A 24,616-nucleotide genomic window follows, 5' to 3' on the forward strand; every position below is an offset into this window, starting at 1 on the left:
GCCCTTAGGCTGCAGGACCCGACTCACGGCTGACGGGATCATCATCTAGTGTAGAGAAGGGGATGGACTGGACTCTGGGGGGAGGGGAGGGTGCCAACCATCCAGGCTGGTATGGGAGGGGGCCCAGAAGGGCAGAGCTAGGTTGGGCGAGTGCTGAGGCAGACTGGACGAGTGGAGCCTGGTGTCCTGTAAGACTCATAAGGGACCAGTCTGCCAGTCACAGTAGGCGGGGGGATTAGCACGGGAGGGCAAGAGGAATGAAAGAGTTTGAATATAGAAATCAACCCCGCGTTGGGGGGCAGACATGGCTGGTAACGGCCTTCCAGGCCCGTTTCTAGGCAGGCCCGAACAAAGCGAGGTAAGTGGGGAGGGAGGGATGAGGGTGGGGAAAGAGAACAGGATCTCATGCGGGGGAGTGGGGACTCCCTGTTGCCTCCCCACAATCAAGATGCTGCCACCCGGAGATGGGCCTCTGGTGGCTGGAAACAGTGGGTGGTACACAGTGTATTCTCGCCCACTGTTCCAGCTGCCTGATTGGCTGAGAGCCCACCCCAGGTGCAAATGGGTGTGAATGATTGTCAAATGTATGTGAGAATGTTTCTTTTGGATTAATGTGTTTGTATATTTTAGAAATATAGGCACTTTTTGAAAGCTGAGTTATTTGGAATTTAAAAGGTACTGATTTGTATGTATAATGTATAATGTATACACTATTTAATATTTTTTGTATGTGGTGGGAAATATTAATTGCAGTGAAACTGGATTAGGTATGCTTGGTTGAAACAAATTGGTAGGTTTTCAGTGGGAACTATTAAAGGAATATCAAGGCATGTAATTAGGGCATGCCAAGGGGCAGCACAGAGCCATATAAAGCAGTCACTAGCCATGCCTGGTGCCACATTGCCCACAGCCTGGCCTTCGGCTATGCTTTGTTCATCCCAGTGGTCTTGATGGGTCTGCAAACTACTACGCAGTGTGTAAACATAACAGCCTCCATTCCCTGTACCAAACTCAGAACATGGCAGCCTCCATTACCTGTCTGGTGGGACACCTCACCCTCTGGGCACGGGATACAGCCGTAGCAGCAGACCTGTTTACCTGGTAACATTAGTTTCTGATATCCAGGCACGCACGGCTCACTGCACCTGGACTGTGGCGGTGTCTGTCAGGTAAGAGGTGAAACATTAAATCAAGCTATGAAACTTTTCTGGAAATAAGCAGTAATTTTAAATTGCACTTTTTAAACATAAGCAACATCTTTCTCATCACTTTGGAAAGGTATGGTAAGACAGTCCAATTTCTCAACTTGGCCTGATAGAATGTGTCACTGCCAGCACTGTTTCAGCTTCTTGAACATATGCAGACATTGCAATGTACTGAAAGTGGGCAATGATCATTCATGTGGGTCTTGCTGTTCAGAGTTGGTGGAATGTTGCTGGTTTGGTTGATGATTGGTGTCAGTCAAGGTTGAATTGCATGTGTGTATTGGATTTGTCATGGTTGATGACAATGATGCGTAAGTCTGGGGCGGTCCACCACCCATTCGCGGCATGAACTGAATATGCGTCTTGGGATTCCTGCGGGACTCACCACCTGCCAATAATGGGGTCCAAACTCGCCCCATGGGTTGTAACAGATGGTGTCCACTTGGCGGGCCTATCTGAATCCCTGAATCGTGTGGCAAGATGCTATATGCTCTCAGAGGCTCACAACCCCTGTAAAAGCACCACATCACTTTAGCTTCCTGTTAGACTGGAGGAGCTGCTGCTTACAGGGAAAGGCTATCATTAGTGTTTTAGGGACATTTTGCTACCTGTTGAGAAGTTTAGTGTTCTTTCTTGCTAGTGGAATAGGGTTGAGTGCTTTTTGATCGCAAGGTGCCCCTTTTTGTCTGTTGTGTGTTAATTATACCCCATTTGTCATCCTACCTTTTTTCATCAGTCCCCGTCATTTCCCATGTTCCTTTTCCCATTTTCATACCGACAAAGTTTAAAAAAGACAATTAAGCACCTTTCCCTTATTTATTTCGAATTCCATTTGTTTTTGTGTTTGTCCTACTAGGCCTCATGTGACCTGTTCCAGTTGTTTCCCTTACTTAGATTTTAGTCCCCAAATATATTCAAAACATAATAGTAAACTGTTCCCTTATTTATTCACGCTTGTTTGTGAAACCTAAAACCTTCCCATTTGTTTGTGATCTGAGAATCCTTCCTGTTTGAGTCACTTTGTTTGCTGTAGTCTGTCCTGTTTCAGTCGCCTTCTTTGCCCTAGTCTGTCCTGTCTGCATCACCTTCTTTGCCCTAGGCTGTCCTGTCTGCATCACTTTCTTTGCCCTAGGCTGTCCTGTTAATCACCTTCTTTGCCCTAGTCTGTCCTGTTAATCACCTTCTTTGCCCTAGTCTGTCCTGTCTGCATCACGTTCTTTGCCCTAGGCTGTCCTGTTAATCACCTTCTTTGCCCTAGTCTGTCCTGTTAATCACCTTATTTGCCCTAGTCTGTCCTGTCTGCATCACTTTCTGTGCCCTAGGCTGTCCTGTTATTCACCTTCTGTGCCCTAGTCTGTCCAGTCTGCATCACTTTCTTTGCCCTAGGCTGTCCTGTTTGAGTCAACTTTTTTCCTTCTTCGTCCTAGTCTGTCCTGTTTAAAACACCTGCTTCCCCCCGGTCTGTCCCGTTTGAGTCACGTTCTTTGCCCTAGTCTGTCCTGTTTGAATTGTAGTAAGGGCTCTGGAAATTCCCAGCGTGAGCGCAACAGGCAGGTCTAGAAATCCTGCCCCCAAATGACAGAACTAGACAATGTAGTTGGCAAATGCCTTCTTTAATGGATCATATTAAACAAGGGCAGCATTAAGCATGCACGTCTCAAGCTCTAGCTACACAATGCAAAACAGTTGTTTAAAAACACAAAATACGCCACTACTAACATTACACTGTAATCTTACTTACTAAAACCTGCGGGATGGAGGGATTGGTTAGGGGAATTGTCTACATATAGTTTACATATCGATTAGTATTTTCATTGGATATAGCTATCTGATGGCCTGTCTTCGGACCACCGCTAAATTGATACAAGTAATAAAGACATTTTACCAAAAGGTAATTAGCTAATGCAAAATGACATGGCGGTATCATCTTGAGAGTTGTGATTGGTTTGGCATTGGTTTTAACAACCTTGGACACTTGGCACGCCACCAGCACATGAGTGAGAATAGTGGTAGGGGGAGCGAAACCTAGGAGCAGCCTTTTCTGATTTAATAAGACAACATCCCTTATTTCCTAGACTTTGAGGCAGGACATCTAGCTTTGTAATTGGCCTTGTCTGGCATTTCTGTTCTGGGAAACTTTGGGGAGTCGTAGCAGGTATCTGTGTCTAGAGTTAATAAATGGGCCCTGTGTAAAGACGGCCATTGGGGGGTGTCTGTACAGTGTAGTCCCCAAGCACCCACAAAGGAATGTCAACACTGTACCGGTTACAACACATTCTTTATATAATTAATATTCAAAGGTATATACATATCACGATAACTCACTTTGTACTCCGAAAATCAGCAATGGTAAATAAATACAGTTCTAAAGTGGTACCACTAACGTCATTAGATCTCATTAAAGTGCATACGGCTAGAATGACACACAGATCAGAATAAAGAGGAAATCAGCAGTAGAGAGAGGAAGGAAAGCAAGATGGTTGAGCAATTGGCAGAATACTGGCCCCGATACCTAGACACAGTTCTCTGTGGAGATCCCCCCCACCTGGGCAACCTATAAAGAAAGATACAAGCTCAGTCCATATATTGTTCACACTAGACTTTCCACTAGTTCTGCAACCCCAAAGTACCTTGGTGTTGTAGCGTTCCTCGTCGGGGAATCGACTGCCCTTCTTGAGTGCCGTCCCTTTAAGGCAGGAGTCACACGGGTCGTCGAAAGTCTGACAGAGAACAGGTCGAGCTACGACGTTGAAGTGGCTGCGTCGTTCCTAGTGTTGCTCATTGACTGGGAAGCGTAAACATCTTGCAAGGAAGAGGTGTGCGGGGCACCTCAGTGTCAATAGTTCTGGACCGCAAAGAGTTTGAAGAACTGTGGGCCAGCAAGGGCGTCGATTCGTCGGCGTCTCTGTGGTCTTTTGGGTGGCGGGAAAGCCACCGGCAGATGCTCCTCGGCGCGTCGACGGTCAGGCCGTCTCGGCAGGATATAGCTGCGACGATGCAGACGAGAGCATCCTTGGATCAATGAAGTTCTTAGGCGCTTATCCTTGGAGTTCTGCAGCAGTCCCCGTATCGGGTCGGCAGCCTGTCGAAGGTCTGTCTACCAGGGAGCTTTGGCAAAGGTCAGCTGGTGCACGATGGTCCTTCGTAGCTCGGGATTAGGGCGCCTTACCAGGTCCTCTCTGGGTCAGTCCTTGGAGACTGTGCAGCATTCAGATTGTGAAGTTTGTACTTCAGCTCTGAACACTTCTGAACACGATTCCTAGCAGGGAGAGGTCCCCAGATATTCTGTTGATCTCCTATCCATTCCGCTGGGTCACACACGAAGGGCATTCATGCAGGCAGGCAACCAATCAGGCACACAGTGCATTCAGGCCATTCACTTCCCTCCTGACACTCACAACAAGTTAAGTGTATTGGGACAAGTACCGAGCCATTCAACACTTCATACTGCATTCATACCGGTTTCGGGCAGGGCTGTCTCAGTCATTGTGTCAACCACCAGATACTAGACACCGACAACATAGAATGAGTATTCGTCACACACTCCATTCACCCAGGTCCCAACCACAGGCGTACCCACAACATACGGTCGTTGAGAAGGCTCCAGCACTTCCCCACACTACCATATATGGAACTTCCACCCAACAGCCAGTCAGGGGGAAGGGACAGAGTCAGGGCTTCACGGGACTTCGGGAAGATCAAGGTAACAGGTGATGGAAGGCAAGTGGCCATGGGGGCCATTTTGTCTCCATCAGGAATCTACCGATTCCAATGACAGGGCCTGGGCATCCCAAAATGGAGGACGCTCAGGGCCCCAGTCATTTCAGCACGTAGCTGCCACCAGCCTGTACCCTGCTCTGTGGGCCACCCACAGGTGCCCACTAGGGGCATAGGGTTGCACCCCTACCCATGGGTGCCATAAGGGTATCCCATGGGTCTGTTTACCAAACCAAGAAAGAGAGCTGCACCACCAGGAGTCCCGCATGAACTCCTGCGCGGAAAACACAACAGAACACGATAAACAGTAAAGGACAAGGATACGGAGGTCTGTCCCTCCAATGCATTTCCCGCATCACACCCTGTCTTCTAATTATAGATCACCCGTGAGGGGACCACATTCGGACTTATTTTGCTCTATTAACTTGATTTTCGATCATGTATTTGTATTTTAGCTAGTGTCAGTAATGTCTTCTTGCAGTTTCAAGTCTACGGTATGGAGTTGGGGGAGGGGCTGACACAATGAATGACATATTCATCTACCTCGAACATATCTCCTCTAAGGCCCTCCACCTAGTAAAGTACCTTTTGTCACCCCCCCCTCAGGCCACCTGAGTTCTTTATGTGTTTGCCTACACTCCAGGTCATAAAGCAGCACTCCATCTGGTTAGCAGAATACCCGACCTGGGTGGGAATGGGGGGGATGCATACTCCACCTGGGTGGGAATGGGGGGATGCATACTCCACCTGGGTGGGAATGGACAGTGAGTGGAGAATAGACACAGAGCTAATGACTCCTGACCTGAACCTCCCAACCCCAACAAGACACATCAGTGGCACACATTTGACCAATACGTATATCAATGACCACATGTAAGACACACAACCTGGCCACCATGTGTATGTCAAGCAATGCATGACTAAACAGGATTTCAACGGTGCCAATGTGGCTAGTGATGACCATGCACAGTGTAGTATACACAGCAAAAATGGGAGGCAAAACATTGTCGTACAACCACAGTACATCCGCATCAGCATGCATGATTTCACCCTGCATCATCTGTGCAACGCCATCCAGACTACCACACCATATTGCAGTATTGAATGCATCTAAACAATATTGGTGCATACGTACACGGACATGTGCAGGTCGACAGCAAATAGCTGCGCTCATGACTGTGTATCCTGAAGGTGGCAGCTCAGAGTGACTCACATAGACCAATCTGTATTCTCTGGCAGGTGATGGAGGATATCCCTTGGGTATACCGTCATTTCATCGACAGGCTTTTCATTGCGGGGTATTTTGCTGCGATTTTTTTTTCGAAAAAGAAAAACATCGATTTTTTCTGGGGTTAAAAATTAAATACATTTGGTGTGTGTCTAGGGGAGTATTAAAATAATTAAACGGATGGGAGTTTGAGGGGGTAATCCCCCCCAAAACAAAAAAAAAAATTGATGTTTAAAAAAAAAAAAAAATCTGCGGCAAAAAACCCTGCGATGAAAAGTCCGTCGATGAAATCACATAGAACCATCCCTTGAAGCCTGCGGAACAGCCTTGAAGAGGAGTACAATCGGGTACATACCCGTCCCCGTGTTGTGATTGAGCAGACCTTTGGCCTGTTGAAGGCGCGGTTCTGCTGCCTAAGCAGGTCTGGTGAAGCACTCCTTTATGCACCTGAACAGGTGGCAAAGATCACCATGGCCAGTGTCATGCTGCACAACATGTGCGTCTGGAGAAATGTACCACTGCCACCTGACATTGACATGCATGCACCGGGTGAGGATGATGAGGATGAAGATGGAGGAGAAGCAGCACCCCTGCCAGTACGTGATGCACAGGATGGCCATGCAGTACGCCAATCACTGATTGACGAATACTTCTGATCCAAAGGGACCTTGATAGAAATGTGTCAGTGACACATTGTACACTGTGTCCTTGTGGACATGCACACAGGGAATGTGGGGATTTGGCCACTGTACACCGTCGTACATTAAATTGATACACACAAAATGAATAATGTCCAGCCATTGATTTCTTTTTTAACACAACAGGTGTATTGATTTCAACTGAAGAAAGTGCAACCACCCCACACCCAACCCCCCAGTGAACTCCCAAAACCCCCCAGTGAACTCCCCAAACCCCCCAGTGAACTCCCCAAACCCCCCAATGTACTCCCCCTAATACTCCCATTCACCGCCAACACCATCTTACCCACTCTCATAGTTCTCCCACACTATTTCCGGGACTTCTGGCTGACCGGGGGCGGCATTTCAGGGTGCCTCGCACTGCGCCTTGTTTGACACACAGGGCTGGAGGGTCCAGAGGAAGGGGGGGCAGAGGAAGCGGGTGTGGTGGATGGGGAGGAAGCTTCTGGTCATTTGCACGCTTGGTGCGTGTTGTGGCTGCTGCATGTGCAACAGGATGGATGTGAGGACCTGCGTGATGGCCCCCAGTCTTTCATCAACAATGGCGAGGTATTGACGGCGGCTGTGTTGGCGGCTATGGCGGCTGTGTTCGCCGCTATGGCCTGGGCTATCCCACGCCTCGTGCGCTCCCCATCCATGATATATTGCCAGAGAAGGTCCAACATAGAGTCCTGTCTGGCCTCCACCTTCGCCAGCCGCGCCTAAAGGCTGATGGAGGGAGCAGCAGTGGTCGAGGGTGCTGTGACGGGGCCTGCAATGGCAGTGCTGTTCTCGTGGATGCTGCTTAGGTCTGAATCGTGCAGGCAGGGATCCGCACTGCTGCAGGTGGGTGAGGGATGAATGTGGGGTGGGGGGTGGGCACGGGACTTGGAGAGTGTGGACATTCCACATGCGTCAGTCCTTCCTGGTCCACATACTCATCCTCTGCATCATCAGTGTTGGTCAGTGGTTCTACGGCCTCGCCTTCCACTGGTGCAGGTGTAGGCAGCTCAGTGTCCACGGTGTCAGGCGCACTGGGTGTTGTTGTGGGCTGCGAGGCTGCCCCAGAGGTGGTGTTGTCGCTGGCCGTTGTCTTTGGCCAGGACGTGGATGCCCTTGTGGTGGGATCCTGGCTGGCATCTTCTCCATCGGTGCCTGGGGGGGTAGAAGAGATGCAGGGCATCAGCGATGGTGTTACATGCTAGATGCATTATATGGTGCTGAGGAGCATTTCATTTATCATGCATTCATATCTTACAGGTGTGTCACACAGGGTAGTATGGATGGGGCATTTTGGCGTTTGCTGCATGGCAGGTGGCATGCCGTTGTATTGGGGTTTGTGTGATGTATTACATGGGCACGGTCCGTGTGTGTTGGCTGTGTGTTTGTAATGGGATTGGCACTCAGCATGCATTTCAGTGTTGCAGGGTTTGGCCCTCCATCTGGACAAGAATATGTTAATGTGTGTGTTGGGACATGCATTGCCTTGCCTAGACTCTCTTCCACATCACTTGTGCTACATCATGGTTTCCCTTACAGGGATCTACAGGGTCACTCACCTCCATTTGCAGATGTTGCCGCACCCTTCTCCATCTCCCCAAATCCCTCGATGGACTCCATCTGAATGAACATGCTTGCCGTCTCCTCCCAGCTGGTCAGTTTGGCAGGAGAGTGGGGACCCCTGCATGTAGCCATGGCCTCCCTCCTGTTGCTTGCCAGGATATTACGAACCCTGGGGCGGAGGTCATCCCACCTCTTTTTGCAATCCTTCACTGTCTGTGGGGTGGTTCCGACAGCTGAGTCCTTGCGGGCTACCTCCTCCCAGATCTCCTTTTTGCGCTGCTGCATCTCACGCTTCAGGTTCTGCTGATTAATCTCGTCAGCATGTGCGGTAAGGGTGTCTGCCAGCATATTAAGTTCTGCGTCTGCGAAACGCTTTTTGCGCAGGAGGGAGGTTGTTTTACGGGTAGCTTTCGACATGGTGAAGGGATTGCCACTGGTCTCTCCTGAATGCAACTGGTGGTTTGGGAGGATGGCAATGGATTGTGTTTTTAAAGATGGCCGTCGCAGCATTTCCCATTCCGACGCAATGACGTTACTTCCGGGTCCGGTATTTCAAGCCCGGTATTAGCATGTTGTTATTACCGGGTCGGTATTAAGGGGTGCATCCTAGGCGGAAGCAGTATCGGCGGGTCCCGTGATGGCGCTATCGGGGGGTTGGAGGGCCTTTAGCGGCATGCCGGTATGGCCATTACCAGCATGGGGGTTCGCGCGTGCTTGCACACTCATAATCACCCCCTATTAGCTGCGTCATACGAGCACGGACCCGCTAGTACCTCCATGCCGGTAATGACCCCGTTTTTACTGCGCTCCTCGTAATGAGGCCCTTTGTGTTTGTTTGTTGAGAACATCAGTCCCTCGAAGGCAAGGGACTTTTATTGAAAAGGGACTTAACCATCAAAGAACCTGATAGCTGATACAGAACTGTTGGCTCGTGCTGGGAAGGCCCAAGTGTGTGCTGTGCTACAAAGTCCTACCTTGTCCTGTGCTATAAACGTGGGGAAGGGTGATCTCAAGGCAATCACATCCTGACTTATTATTTGTGAACACCTTTTTCTTCATTTGAAAACCCTATGCCACACTCTTTGTGTAGTTATTTGTAAGGAATTGGCAATAGTTTAGTAAAGGCCTTTTACTTTGACAAGACACAACAAGGACTGCCTTTTTTTTTCATTTGATCGTCGAAGATTTCTCCCATCTTAAATTTAGATTTAGGTTAGGCGTTTTTCAACCCTGCATTTACAGTTTCATAAACACCCTTGAACTGTGATCACTTGTGTCTGCCTTTACTGTTGTCACCATGAGTTCCTTACATTCACATTCCTTACACTTACACTCACTTGCCAAGAAGGCCCACTTTCAGCTCCACCTATTCAAAGGAGTTCTTCCCTTCTTCACTTTCCCCCGAAAGCTCAATGTCTCTAGAGCTCTGGTTCTCTCCAGGCTAGACTACTGCAATAGCACTTTCCTTAATCTACCCTCTTCTTCTCTACGACCCCTCCAGCTAATCCATAATAGGGCTGCAAGATTTATCCTTGACCTCAAGCCCAGGGACCGCATATCTCCAGCCCTAAAAACTCCTCAAGCTCCAGGTTGCTGCAAGCATCAAATTCAAATCCCTCTGCATCATCCGTAAGGCTGTCTAGGGCCAGAGACAATGCTGTCTACACCTAGCTCTCACTAAACACTCTCCCTCTAGATCTTTACGTTCCTCTGGCACCAACTCCCTGTGTGTCAAGCGCTTTGCCAAACAACGAGCTGGTGGGTGATCTCTTTCCTCAGCTGGCTCCCTCCTATGGAACAGCCTCCCCTTCCTCTTTGTCTTGAGCTGGATCTCCACAAATTCCAGGAGCTCCTCAAGACTTTCCTTTTAACCTCCTCCTTCCCTTCCTCCCTGTTCTGTCCACAGTTGCTGAGATTGGTGAGCATGGCCCTTATGTGTCCTCCTGGGTCCTCGATCCCACACCCAATCGCCTTCAACCTCAACTCACTCCCAGCACATGCTTGAACTTACATATTTATTGGCAGCTGCCCACTCTCACCATGGCAGTTACAGCTGCTCACTCCCTAGCACTTCACTCTTGGTACACCTAGCACTTACCCCCCACACACATCCTCATCACTTCTCTCTCTCTGCACTTGTACGATCTGAATGCTCACAAGACCTAGTAAGTCCATCTCTATCTTTCATTATTATATATTTACATATTTTTTTTATTGTATTTGGTTAGCATAACCTTTTAATTCCATAAGAAAACAACACATAAAAACATAAAAGACATTAACACTCATTGAGAAAATCTCAATGATCCATAAGACATGAGTGAAGGGAAACAACAAGACAGGAAAAAGAGAAAAAGGAAAAACACATTACCTAACATACCATTTTTCCAATTGCTCATTGAAACCGATATTCAATAAATCATATCCATAAACCAAATTCAGCTTCCTTTCCCCTCCTCACCTAAAATATCTTTAAAACGATTTCTTTGAAAAGAATTTGCGTTATCTGCTTATCCTTTTAAACAGTGTTCACCCGGCCTTTCAGAGCACTATATTACATTTTTCAAGCATCAGAATTACTGCTATCGTCATGGCCTGTGAGTGCTCGGCAATCAGTCTCTCCCAAAACATTTCTGGGATGTAGTGTGTTGATTCAAAACCACATTTTCCAAAAAGGGCTGATCTTGTTTGCCAGGTGCCTTCACAATTCATTAATAGATATCTAGCAGTTTGTGCTTCTGCATTCTTGCATTCCTGGCACAAATGGATTGCTGAATCTCTTAAGTCCTCTTTTTGCAAGCACCTCCCCTGTATGTATTGCATTTAACCGCAATCTTAGGAAGTTCTTTCTAATTCTCCAATCCGGGATTTTCACCAGATATTTATTCAGATAACCTAGTTTCTTGCTTGCTTTCTGATGTGGATATGGATTGGGCGCCATGCGTACTCCCTCAATCGTTTTGATCCAGTCCATCTCATCCCATCCTTTTTTAGCTTTCACCGGATTGTCTATTAATGGTTGGATCCCAATATCTGCCTCGGCTAGTCAGACTTTGACTTGTGCGCTTAGGTTTGTCAGCATTTTTTATTTGTTGTTGTCCATATGGACCTTTATGTCTGCATAGAGTGTTCCTTCTTGTGCTGTTGTTATAAGGCGAAAGAGTGAGGCTAATTTCCAGACCATTTGCCCTTTCAAAGATCTTAAACCCAGTTCAAATCTGATGTTAAACATTGAAAGGTACATTGGTAGCCCAAGACATTTTTCCACAGTTGTCCCTCAAATCTTTCCCACATTGCATTCCATAACTGCGGTTTTACTTCCACCCCGTGCAATATGACTGGAATTGCGTTGGCTTGGTAGAATTTTATTAATGGAATAAGTGAGACTCTGCCATACCTCATTAGTATTTTCTTCATCTGCGCAGGTAATTGTTTCACTTTCATTAAAATGTCTTTTTCTACTTTGCATATTGCTGGTGAGGCATAGATTTTGTAGCCTAGATTTGTCAGATCTTCTACCCTTGGGATCTGTTGACCTCCCATTGACCAATTCAGCAGACGTTGCAGTCCAATAGCTGTACTGTCTATGAGGACTATATCGTTGGCATAGGCAAGCCAGTGATCTTCACCCCATTCACCACTGGACTTGCCAATGCTGACGAAGCCAAATATTCTCCCATGTCAGCCGCATATAAATTGAAAAAAAGGTGCAGCCAGGCACCCCTGCCGCACTCTCCGATCCACCTCAATTGGCTCTGACAGATGACCCTCTTCGTCTAGCCATACTCTAACCGTATTATTTTTATCGAACTCTATAAGCATCCCTTTCATTGTTATATTTGATTTGATTTTCCTTGATACCTCCGTGTTGTCCTCTGGGCGCTTTAAAACATAATTTACTTGATGTATAAGCCCCTGACAAGTGCACAATAAAATAAAACATAAAATAAATAAATATAAGACTCAGGCTTTAATCCAGTGGAACCCAGGCCAGGAGGATAGCTCAGGGGCAAGGTGCTTGTCTTGGAAACAAAACAAAGGAGAGCAGCACAGGTTTGATACATGGTCCTGCCCTTAGAGGCTGGCGTCTGCCATTAATCAAAAAGCTATATATTTTTTTTTAATAGGTATCTCCCACAATTGAGCCTCAAAATAAATAAGTCTAGTATATGTGGTCCCTCGGCCTGAGATGCTCTCTATAAAATAACGAGGCTGATGCAGTTTCCTAATGTTAGTGAAACATGTACTCACGATTTAGTCTAAGTCATGCAGAATACATGCAACTTGTATGATATTCGGTATGACACTACCCTCTGTAGGGAGTACCTGTCAAAAACAGTTTTTACGTATTGTTATTGTTCCCCAATAGTGCTGTATCTTTGGGGTGGTGCATTTGTTGCAGTTCTATTTGGTCACCCCTTACTTTGTGAGAAACAAGAGGATGAATGGTATATTTCTGTTGATTGGAAGACAACTTTATCAAATTTACCAGGATTTTGACTTGTTGGTTCTTTATGTCCATTCATGTGCGTGGCTGCCTGGATGACCACCGCTCTGTAGTTTAGATTCTTTTGTTTTAAATATACAAGTGATTTATGTCCCACATTGTTTTGCTCTTAGTGTGAACACCACTGAGTAACACCAAGAAAGTGTCCAGAATTGCAAAGAAGAATCCCAACGCTGGCAGAACATCAGGTGAATACACATGTGTCTGACACACATGCCGCTCTTATTCCTGGCTTTGTTTCTAACTGTGCAGTTCTTTGAATAAACAAAAGATGTATTACTATGTTTTCATACAAATTTAGATTTAATAAATCTTGTGGAATGGAATTTGATTGCATAGTATGGGAAAGATAGTTTGTTGTTGTCTAATGTGGTAGAACAGTATAAATATAGTTTTAGACATTCATTGTGGTCTATCCCATCTTTGATAAATAGATAAGCCATTTATTATTTTTTTAATTTTATTATTTTTTATGTATTCATATATATCGCGCTGAAGCCCACAGGCATCAGGGTGCGTACATTTAGACACAGACATTCAAATTAGATGTGACATCAGTTTGCTAGCTCAGATCATAACTGTATGCTTATTTGAAGATACTTGTTTTCAAAGCTTTCCTGAAATTAGTGTAGTTGTTCTCTTGTCTTAAGTCCATCGGTAATCCATTCCATATCTGAGCTTCTTCTATGGGAAAGGATCACCCTAGCCCATTCGCTCGTTTGGCAGGAATACATGCCATCTGCCCCAATGCCTCTGATCTTAAGGAGCGACCAGAAGTATAGTGGGGGATCTTTTCCTTCAAGTAGGCAGGTACTAGCCCAAATAGGCAGGGGTGTACCATGGTCATGGTTTTAAAGGTGATCCTATCCTCGAGTGCAAGCCAGTGAAGAGCTTTCCTTTCTGCTGTGACATGTTCCCTTCTGGCTTTCCTCCTAAAAATTCCTACAGCGTTATTTTGAATGGTTTGGCACCGAGCTATGCAGCCCTTGCTTGCTCCTATCAGTAGGGAGTTTCCATAGTCTAGCCTGGTTGCTCTATTATTTTCATTCATGTAAGGTCTGATATGTTTTAGAAGTCTCAGGTAGTACTGACATTTTCTATTCAATAAAGCTTCCAAGTATATCCCGAGTGTTTTTACTTATTCTAAGACCTGAATGTGGGAGTCTTTGATCTTGAAAGTCATGTATCATTACTTAAATTTGGCCCGTGTTTGATGTGTCCCAAAGATCATCGGCTCGGTTTTGCTCCCATTCAAGCACATCCAGTTGACTTTCATTCAGGCCTCTATGGTGTTGTATATATGTGCCACCCTGCTGTTATCAGAGTCGTAGCAGCCACTCAGCTCCACCACCACCTGTGGTAAAATTTCATAATTACTTTCTCTACCATTATAAGCAGTGTGGCCCCACACGGTAGTTTTGTCTTGGTTTATAGGTTCATCACTAATGGTTTGAACAAAGAAATTAATATACAAACAAATGAACAATGAACTTACGCATAATGGGATAAAGAGATAGAGGGACACCGCATTATTTCTTTCACTGCACGTCCTGAAGAACAGCCTGAAAGCAAGGCGTGGAAACACGTGTCCAGGTCCAGACACTTAGACTATTGGAACTTCAAAAGGTTCAACTGTGAGTACAACTGAACTTTATTTTTTCTTGTATTCTTTTTGACTCAACCACTTATTTCTAACTATTAAAGGTTCAAATTGAGGTTACAACTATATGCTTTACGGTCCTTTTTTGGTAAAAGCACAACTCAGGACTTGTAAATCTCCTTCAGTCATTCAAAGTCCTGACCCGTCTCAATGCAAAATCCCAGTTAGCAGCGTACCTTAAATTCATACAAATCTGAAACTGGAAAGCGCCAGAGCTGTTCAAGACTGGTTTTCTTTTTTGATTCATATTGTACAAAGACAGCAGGCAGCATCCAGACTTTAAGACACTCATTTTACAAGCTCTAAACATGCTGAGAAACTACTCCCAAAGAGAAGAAAAGCTGAACTTCGAAGGGATTGTGTCCTCCGACGTATTCCTTATCTTGATAATAGATCACTTCCAGCTTGCTAGCCTCTGAATTTTTTTTCAGTAGAGGGCACTGCGCGTCCCTCGAGTTGGTGTCCCTCGACAGCCTCCGTATTAGCCCCAACGTCATCATGCGTATAAATAAACTTGCGCAGCGTCCGTTGTTCAGTTCCGTTTTTCTGCGCTTCGTGGGCCTCGGAATCGTGTTGCTCAGTTCGTTCTTCAAGTAGATTCTACTTATTCCTCGAAGATATCTTACTCTATTCGATGGCTTCCTCATCTGAACCATCGACCCCATGGTCCGGCTTCAAAAAGTGTTCTGATTGTGGAAAGAAAATATCGTTGACGGATCCTCACAGGATCTGTTTGTAGGGCCTGGGATCGGAGCACCATTGTTCAGAATGCGAGGACTGCATGTCCATGACGGAGAACGCCTTGAAGGAGCGTAAGGGGAAGCTCAAAAGAGGTAAGACTCTTAAAACGAAAGTTTCGAAAGTTTCCTCGGCAGAGTCAAGACATTCGTCTCCTCGCCGTCACAGGAAACATTCCGTTCAAGGTCTCAAAGCGGTTCCCATCAGTCTTCGAGATCCAAACACTTGAAAAAGAGGAGTCCTAGATCACCCTCTTCTTCGTCTTCTTCTGTTTCCCCGGAAAGGGTCACCTGCCCCACGAAACACAGCTCTCCAGCTAAGTTGGAGGAATTCCGTAAAAAGATGCTTAGCGTCTTCGAGAAAGCGGCCTCGACCCCCTCGGAGATGGCTAAAGGTGATACCCTGAGTGAAAGACCCGAAAAATCGAAATGCCGCGAGTCGTTGCACCTGGCGAAAGAAACTGCCCGAGAGCGTCATGAACCCTCGAGCAAAGGCAGTAAGACTGCGTCATCGACGCCATCGTCGAAGGTCCCTTCAACTCATAAATCTGGGTCATCGACGCCATTATCAAAGGGCCCATTGACATACAGATCGGTCGAATCGACGCCGTCTTCGATGCCGATGTAGACGCCGATAAAGGACAAACCTACTGCTGTTACTACCTCGTAGTCAGTAGTCATACCGAGGGCTTCGACCATGACCTCGAGCATGTCGTCGATAACCTCGACGACTCCGAGTAGGATTCCGATCCTCTCGAGTTCTTCGAGGTCTCTTCATACCTTTTCGACGTCTTTTTCGGTTTCTTCGAAGCTTTGACTTCCGCGTCGACAACTTTGACGTTTTCTCAACCGGTTACTACAAGCTTGGCCCCTTCTGCTTTAGAAATGGGTTTTAAGACATTCCCAAGGTCAGATTATTTCAGAGCCTTGTCCTCTATTTATGAGGAAAGGGGGGATTCTGATCATGAAAGATCTTTTGGGTTGCAGAGGACTACAACACCTGTACCAGAGGAATTTATCTCTGAAGAAAATAGGTTGAAGGACCTTCAAGAATCCTTGCATGATGCAAGTGGGTTAGATACTTCCCCAGAAGTAGAATTTGCCAAATCAGACCCAGGGGAACATGCTGAGACCACTTACAGAACTTTAATGGCCAGAATAATAGAATTCATGGGTTGGTCTACACCTTCACCTTCTTTTCAACAAGATGATCTTACAGACATTTTAATTAAAGGCACACAGGAAGATCCTGTGGTTCCATTTCATACTGCATTGCAGAGGAAAATATCGGCCAACTGGGAAACTCCTGAGTTATCCCGGCAGTTAACAAAAAACTAACTGCCAAATATAGGGTATCTGCTTCTGACCCTGAATATTTGTCCAAACATCCAACTCCAGAGAGTCTGGTTGTTCAAGCAGCAACTTCATCGAACAGTAGATCTGCATACCCTACTCTTCCACAAGTGTAATGGGGATGATAAGAGATTTGACGCTCTGTCAAAAAAGGTCTTTTCTGCATGTAGCATGGCACTTACATCCATTAATGCTACTTGTACGCTCGCAAGATTCAGCCATACACTTTGGGAGTGTGCTTCATCAGTGGCTGACTGCCTCCCAGAAGGAGAAGAAAGGGAAGCATTTCTGAACATCATTAAAGATGGTAAAGACGCAATGTGCAAATCCTTTCAAACTGGCATTGATTCTGCTGACAGTACTACAATCCGCAGATTTGCGTGGTTGCGAAAGTCTGGATTTGCTCCAGATGTACAGGCCAGACTTTTCAATATGCCCTTTGACGGCTCTTTATTTGGTAAGAAGGCTGATGACAGCCCAGAGAAGTTACAAACATCCAAGGCAGCAGCAAAATCCCTTGGAGCTGCAATCCGTCAAACTCCCTATCATCCCTCAGGAACCTCTTGGAGAGGTGGGTCCTTTTGTTTTTTTTCCGCATTCGGTAAAGGCAGAGGACAGCCGGCTCAAAGAGGCCAAAAAAGATTGACCTGAGGTGGACGGGTTAAAAGTACAAAAGCCGCAGCAGAAGCAGGTGCCTCTTTACCCTCGGCATATGCGTCAGCCGCCTCTAAACCACTCTGAGGACTCTCCTCACAAGACACCAGTAGTGGGCAGGTTAACTCAACATCTGACGGAATGGCAGGCTATTACGTCAGATGCTTGGGCATTGGAGACAGTTGCCCAAGGTTACTGCCTGCCTTTTCTACGCACCCCTCAGAGTCATCCACTGGGGAACAACTCTTTGAAGTTTCCAGATCCGCTCCTTTTGCAGGAGATTCTAGACCTGCTGGAGAAAGGTGCCATAGAACCGGTACCTGTAGCAGAGAGGAACAAGGGTTGGTACTCTCCCTACTTCCTGATACCGAAGAAGGACGGAGGACTAAGACCTATCTTGGACTTACGAGAATTGAACAAGTTCCACAGGAAGGACAAGTTCAAGATGGTAACTCTCTCTCAGATCCTTCAGGCCCTCCAGCATCAGGACTGCCTGGTATCTCTGGACTTTCAGGATGCTTATTTCCATGTGCCAATCCATCTTAAACACAGGAAATACCTTAGGTTCGCAATTGGCAACTCTCATTATCAATTTCGAGTTCTGCCATTTGGCCTGACCTCCGCCCCGAGGGTCTTCACCAAGCTAATGTTGGTAGTGGCTGCAAGTCTAATGAGGGAAGGGATTCACATCTACCGCTACCTAGACGATTGGTTGATCAGAGCTGTGTCTTCGGAACAAGCTCAGATTCAACTAGATTATGTCTGCCACTTCCTTCACAAACTGAGCTTCTCCCTCAATTTAAAGAAGTCACAGATGATACCATCACAGAGACTCCAGTTCATCAGAGCGGTCCTGGACACTTCTCTGGGGAAAGCCTCACCATCAGAGGTGAGGGCTCAAGATATTCTGCAGATGGTCACCAAGTTTCAAAATGCCCAACGTCTCCCAGCCTTCGACTTTTTGAGGTTGCTAGGCCTCATGGCATCCTGCATCTTCCTTGTGCCAGAGGCTCGCCTGAGAATGAGATCCCTCCAGTGGGCACTAAGAACCCAGTGGTCGCAATTCTCAGGAAGAATGACAGATCTCCTTCAGGTCCTGGACAAAGTGGCTCAAGACCTTCAGTGGTGGGCCTGTCGGGAGAACATTTTGAAAGGAGAACTGTTTTGGCAACCATGGCCGGAGATAACAGTAGTCACGGATGCGTCACTCACAGGGTGGGGAGCCAATGCCAACGACTTGACCATCAGCGGTCGTTGGTCTCCATCGGAGTCCAGACTACATATCAACTTGTTGGAGCTGAGAGCTATCAGACTAGCGCTGAAGGCTTTTCTGCCATCTGTACAAGGGAAAAATGTCCTAATAATGACGGACAATACAGTGGCCATGCACTACCTCAACAAAAGAGGAAGCGTAGGATCACTGCCACTGTGCAGAGAGGCGATGCAGCTCTGGTTTTGGGCAATTCAAGAAGGAATCTCTCTATCAGCAGTTCACTTAGCCGGAGCGAAGAACTTGACTGCGGACGCTCTGAGCAGGCAGAGCACAGTCTCTCACGAGTGGGAGATAGCTCAGGAAGTCCTTCGAGAGATCTTCGCCCTTTGGGGAACCCCTCAAGTGGATCTGTTCACCACCAGTATCAACAGGAAGTGCAGGAAGTGCGATCAGTTTTGTTCAAGGGAATATCCCCCGAGAGGAGCTCTAGGGAACGCGTTTGTGGTAGACTGGGAGTTTCCACTTCTGTCCGCGTTTCCTCCAGTCCCTGTCATTCCTCAGATGATCAGGAGGTTGAGAAGATTCCTGAAGACTATGATCCTAATTGCCCCAGACTGTACCCGGACCTTCTGGACATGTCCATCTGCCCTCCGATTTGTCTTCCACACAGGGAGGATCTTCTCTCGCAGAAGGGAGGTCAGGTTCTCCATCCAGACATCAGAACCCTCAACCTTCACGCTTGGTTTATGAAAGGTTGAGATACAAAGATTGGGACCTCCCAGATGACGTCATGGAGGTGCTGCTTTCAGCTAGAAGGCCAGCAACAAAGACTTTATACCGCTGCCGTTGGAACACATTTTGCAGCTGGTGTAGAGAAAAGAATATTGAACACTTTTCATGTGGTACACCAATGATGTTATCTTTTCTACTCTATTTGGAGAATTCAGGTCTTCAAGTTGGTACGATCAAGGGCTACCTCGCAGCGCTATCGATCTTCAAGCGCACTGCGGAGGAGCCATCATATTTCAAACTACCCCTAGTAATACAATTTCTGAAAGGGTTAACTAATGTCTATCCCCCAAGACCGTTCCAAGTTCCCTTATGGGACTTAAATTTAGTCTTACATTTCCTGATGGGTACTCCTTTTGAACCACTCCACTCTTGTTCATTAAGATTTCTCACCCTTAAAACTGCCTTATTAGTGGCTTTGACATCTGCCAGGAGGGTGAGCGAATTACAAGCCCTATCTTGCAAACCCCCTCACACAATTTTTCACAAAGACCAAGTTGTCCTACAAGTGAAGTCTAATTTCCTCCCAAAGGTAGTTTCTGAATTCCACATCACTCAGAAGATAACTTTACCTTCATTCTATGCTCCTTCCCATCCTGGGAAAGAGGAAGAGAGGCTACATAGGCTGGATCCAAGGTGAGCCTTGAGTTTTTATATTAGCAGACTTGCTAGGTAGGATTAGGCAAGCAGACCAACTGTTCATAGCTTACACAGGGCACAAATTAGGATTGCCAATCACAAAACAGACCATTTCCAGATGGATTATTTTAGCCATTCTAGAATGTTACAAATTGGCAGGGAAAGAGCCCCCTCAAAATCTTAGGGCTCATTCAACCAGGGGTATCGCAGCCTCTTCGGCCCTCCAAAGAGGGGTACCGATTCGAGACATATGTGCGGCTGCCACATGGTCGTCCGCACATACCTTTACAAAATTCTATAATCTGGATTCCTCCTCTAGCCAAGAGACTAGATTTGGCAAGGCTGTGTTACACTCTGTTCATTCTTAAAGGGGAATATGGCAATTTTACTCCCACCTCCATTTACACACCACTGCTATGGGAGTCTATCAAGATGAATACGTTGGAGGACACAATCCCTTTGAAGAACAAGTTACTTCTTAACTTGTAACGTTCTTTCGATGGGATGTTCCTCCGACGTATTCCTTATCGTCCCTCCCATCCATCCCCTCAGTAAAACTTCCCTTGTGGTTGCAGCTTACGCTCCTTCAAGGTCAATAACCAATTCATGCACAGCTACTCTTAAGCTTCAAAACGGAACTGAGCAACGGACGCTGCGAGTCTATTTATACGCATGATAACGTCGGCGCCAATACGGAGGCTGTCGAGGGACACCAACTCGAGGGACGTCGACGCACAGCGCCCTCTACTGAAAAAAAAATTCTGAGGCCAGCAAGCTGGAAGTGATCTATTATCAAGATAAGGAATACGTCGGAGAAACATCCCCTCGAAAGAATGTTACAAGGTAAGAAGTAACTTGTTCTTCTATTTTCTGGGTTAAATTCAAAGGTAGACACCGTGGTAGGAGAAACCACACAATCATTGCACAAGCTCTTTCAACAACAGGAGCAACTATTAAAACAAAAGCTATCACGCTGGTGGCAAATAAAAACTTTAGAAAAATATCTACAAGTTGGTTGCATACCACGTGGACTACGCATATGCATTTTTCCACCTTTTGAAGATGACGGCATTGAAGGATTACAAGATTGGGAAGATCTATTGACCACCACATCAAAATAAATGATCTTCGATCAGCAGGTATGGGACGCAATTTGCAAAACACCATCCTGAATATCAATAGCCGCACAATACAAACTACATGCAATAAAATGACTCCACAGATGGCAGTACGACCCCCACAGACTTTCGAAAATGTACCAGACCAACAGCCCAAAATGCTGGAAATGAAGTGGAATGGATGCTAACTATTGGCATATGTGGTGGGACTGCCCCAAAGTACACATATACTGGAATTAAGTCCTTGGATGGATCAAACAAATAGACAGCATTGAAAGGGACCCAACTCCTCTCCTGACTTTATTTGGCCTAGAAGAAGGAGACGGTGAGCTAAACAGGATAAAGGGATTGGCATTCCCACTGTTATTAGCTGGGAGAGCCAGCCTAGTTATTAAATGGAAAAGTCCCCACCTTCCAGTCAAAAAAGAATGGATCAATATCGCGATGAACATTTATACAATGGAGAAAATCACGGCGGCGCTCCATGGGGCGGCAGTACGTCACGAGAAAACTTGGTGTGACTTCGCCAGCCTACATATCCCAAGCCAGAGACAAAAATAATCCAATGACCCCGAATCCCCGTAAGCAACACACCAGAATGAAATTCAGACACTACCCGACATGCCACAAGCAAAGAGACCTGTTGCATGATCTGAACATATGCAAACCAATTGAGATTAATGTCCCAGCCTACAATAATCATATGATATGATGTGGCATTTATAACGCACCTATACACAATTGTCTCAAAGCGCGACGAGGCAGGGGAGGGGGAACTAGGCCAAGTGTCATTATGATCGTGCAAGTGCAAAGGAAGGGGGAGGAAGACAAGTGCAGGGGGGGAAGTGCAGTGCATGGGATAATAGAATAACAAGATAAATAAACGGCCAGCAGGTGGCAAGTGCAGGGTGAGTGCAGAACATAAGTGCTAGTGGGGGACTGTAGGGATACAGAAAACAGTCCACAGGTGCACGGGTTGCCAGGGAGGCAGTGCAGGCATGCATCTGGCTGGGCTAGGGCCCAAGATAACATGGGTGGCCAGGTAACCAGTGCAGTTTCAGTAATAGCCGGGAATTTAGCAGGGGAGAGGGGGAGAGAAAGCAGAAGCAAAGAGGAGGGTTTTCAGGTGCTTCCAGAACCGCAGGTGGTTCTCCTTATGTTTCAGGGAGGCAGGGAGGTTGTTCCAGAGGGAGGCCCCAGCCAAAGAGAGAGATCTGCCACCAACTCGTTGCTTGGAGAAGCGACTGATCCTGAGATTGTTGGAGGCGAATGAGCGAAGAGCTCAAGAGGGAAGATATCTAGGAAGAGAGAGTTGAAGGTATTGAGGCCCCAAACCCCAGACGGCCTTGTGGACGATGCAGAGGGTTCTGAACTTAATCCTTGCGGCCACTGGGAGCCAGTGCCGAGATTTCAGTCCTGGAGAGATACGATCCCTGGGCTTCAGGCCAAGGACAAGTCTCGCAGTCCTGTTCTGGCTGAGTTGCAGAGGGCGTAGAGTGGAAGGAGGCAGATTTAGAAAGAGGCTGTTGCAATAGTCCAGCTTAGAGAGAACCAGAGCTCTAGAGACAGTGACCTTCTGGGGGAAGGAGAGGAAAGGAAGAATACCTCTAAGGAGGTGCAGCTGGTAGTATGACTTCTTAGAGACGTCAGAGATGTTAGCCGAGAAAGAGAGTGTGGAGTCGAAGATGACCCCAAGGTTTTTAGCCTTGCAGGTGGGAGCGGGGAGTGGGCCAAGAGAGGCCGGCCAGAGAGCTACAGGCAAGGAGGGAGTGGGTGTGCCGATGAGGAGAATCTCAGTCTTACTGTCATTAAGGCAGAGGTCATTGGCAGCGCACCACTCCTGGATAGAAGACAGTCAGAGATGAGCGATCGAGAATTGGTGGCTGAATGTAGCCTGAAAATGAGCTGAGTGTCATCCGCATAGCACTGAAAGTTGGGGCAGAGAGCGGCAATGCAGTGGGCAAGGAGTGCCAGGTATTGGTTGAACAACCAGGGAGAGAGGTTAGACACCTGGGGGACACCACAGGTAGAGAAGAAAATGGCGGAGAGAAAGGATCCAAGTTGGACCTGGGAGGGTTGGTCAGAGAGGAAGGAAGTCAGCCACTCCAGGGCCTGACCGGTGATCCCTAGGTTAACACGGAGATAGTTAAGCAGGATGGCATAGTTGACTGTGTCAAAGGCAGAAGAGAGATCAAGCAAGATGTGGACACAGGGGGTGTTAGAGTCAAGGTTGGAGAGCGGGTCTTCACGGATGTTCAGGAGAGCAGTTTCTGTGCTTCTGGCAGCTCTGAAGCCAGACTGATGGTCATGAAGACAACCAACAGACTCAGTGGGGTGATTTAGCTGGGAGATGGCCAGTCTCTGCAGGAGCTTGCCCAGGAAGGGAGTGATGGAGATTGGGCGATAGTTGGCCAGGCAAGAGGGATCGGCAGAGGGTTTCTTAAGAAGAGGGAGCACCAGGGAGTGCTTCAGAGGGCAAGGGAAGACTCCAGTGGCGAAGGAGTGGTTGCAGAATTCAGCCAGGGCAGGGGCAATAGTGTCAATGTGGTCCTTGATGGTTTTGGAGGAACAGGGGTGAACCTGTTTTGACAAGACTTTCATAGATCGGACTTGTCTAGAGACCTTGTCAGCGGAGTACAGGGGAAAGGCAGAGAAGGAGGGAGGAGATATAGCTGCAGAAGGGCCAGATGAAGAACAGGGAGTATAGGGTTGGGGGGGGGGGGTGAGGAGGCGAGTGAGGACAGGATGCCCTGAGTTTTAGAGATGAAGTGAGACACCAGTGCCATGCAGAGGGCCTGGGAAGGGACAGGAGAGGTAGAGACTGTGGCAGGATTGGCCAGTTCCTTGCAGATTTTAAAGAGTTCAGCCGAGTTATTAGATGCTGCGGGGATGTGGGCTTGGATATGAGCTCTCTTCTTGGTGTGGACAGAGAGCCGATATTGCCTTTGGAGCAGGCGACAGGCCAGTATGTCAGAGGATGAACAAGAAGCACGCCATGTCCTCTCAGCCACCCTGCACTTGCGTTTAAGGGCGACGAGGTCTGAGTCATGCCAGGGGTTGTACTTGGCCTTGGGCTTCAGACGATCCTCATGACAAGGGCACGGATATCAAGAGTATCAGAAATAGCAGAGTGGAGCGTGGAGAGGGCTGTGTCAGGGTGAGATTCAGCCAAAGGGGATGGGGGTGAGAAATTGGCAGCGAAAGCCTCAACTGATATGCGCTTCATGGGCCGGATGACCGAGAAGGTGGGTGGCAGTGATGGAAGTGGCTTGGCCTGAGAGGTAGAGAGGGTGAGATGGGAGGAAAGGAGAAAGTGATCACTCCAGGAAAGGGGAGTGGTGAGGGGGACAGAAAGGGGAAGGTCTGAGGAGATCAGAACATCCATAGTGTGCCCTGCAGAGTGAGTGGGGCCAGAGGGGAGAATAGTGAGTGAGAGAGAGTCGCAGAGGTCACGAAAGAGTCCAGAGGAAGGACAGGAAACATCCAGGTGGATGTTGAAGTCTCCAAGAAGGAGGAGTGGAGTGGTTGAGGCCAGGAGTGAGGAGGAGAGGTCCGC

At 47.2% G+C, this 24,616-nt stretch overlaps 1 protein-coding gene across 1 annotated transcript in view; it reads right to left on the reverse strand.

The window, feature by feature from the left end:
- LOC138453015 (vomeronasal type-2 receptor 26-like) overlaps window positions 1-24,616 on the reverse strand; it is a 589,731-nt gene that overhangs the window by 62,644 nt on the left and 502,471 nt on the right. Inside the window, exon 6 of the mRNA XM_069605426.1 lies at window positions 1,036-1,162. Coding sequence (XP_069461527.1) covers window positions 1,036-1,162 — 127 coding nt within the window. The remainder of the gene's footprint in view (window positions 1-1,035; window positions 1,163-24,616) is intronic.

Source organism: Ambystoma mexicanum, chromosome 4p, assembly GCF_040938575.1.
Source record: "Ambystoma mexicanum isolate Mex_15411 chromosome 4p, UKY_AmexF1_1, whole genome shotgun sequence".
Lineage (NCBI taxonomy): Eukaryota > Metazoa > Chordata > Amphibia > Caudata > Ambystomatidae > Ambystoma > Ambystoma mexicanum.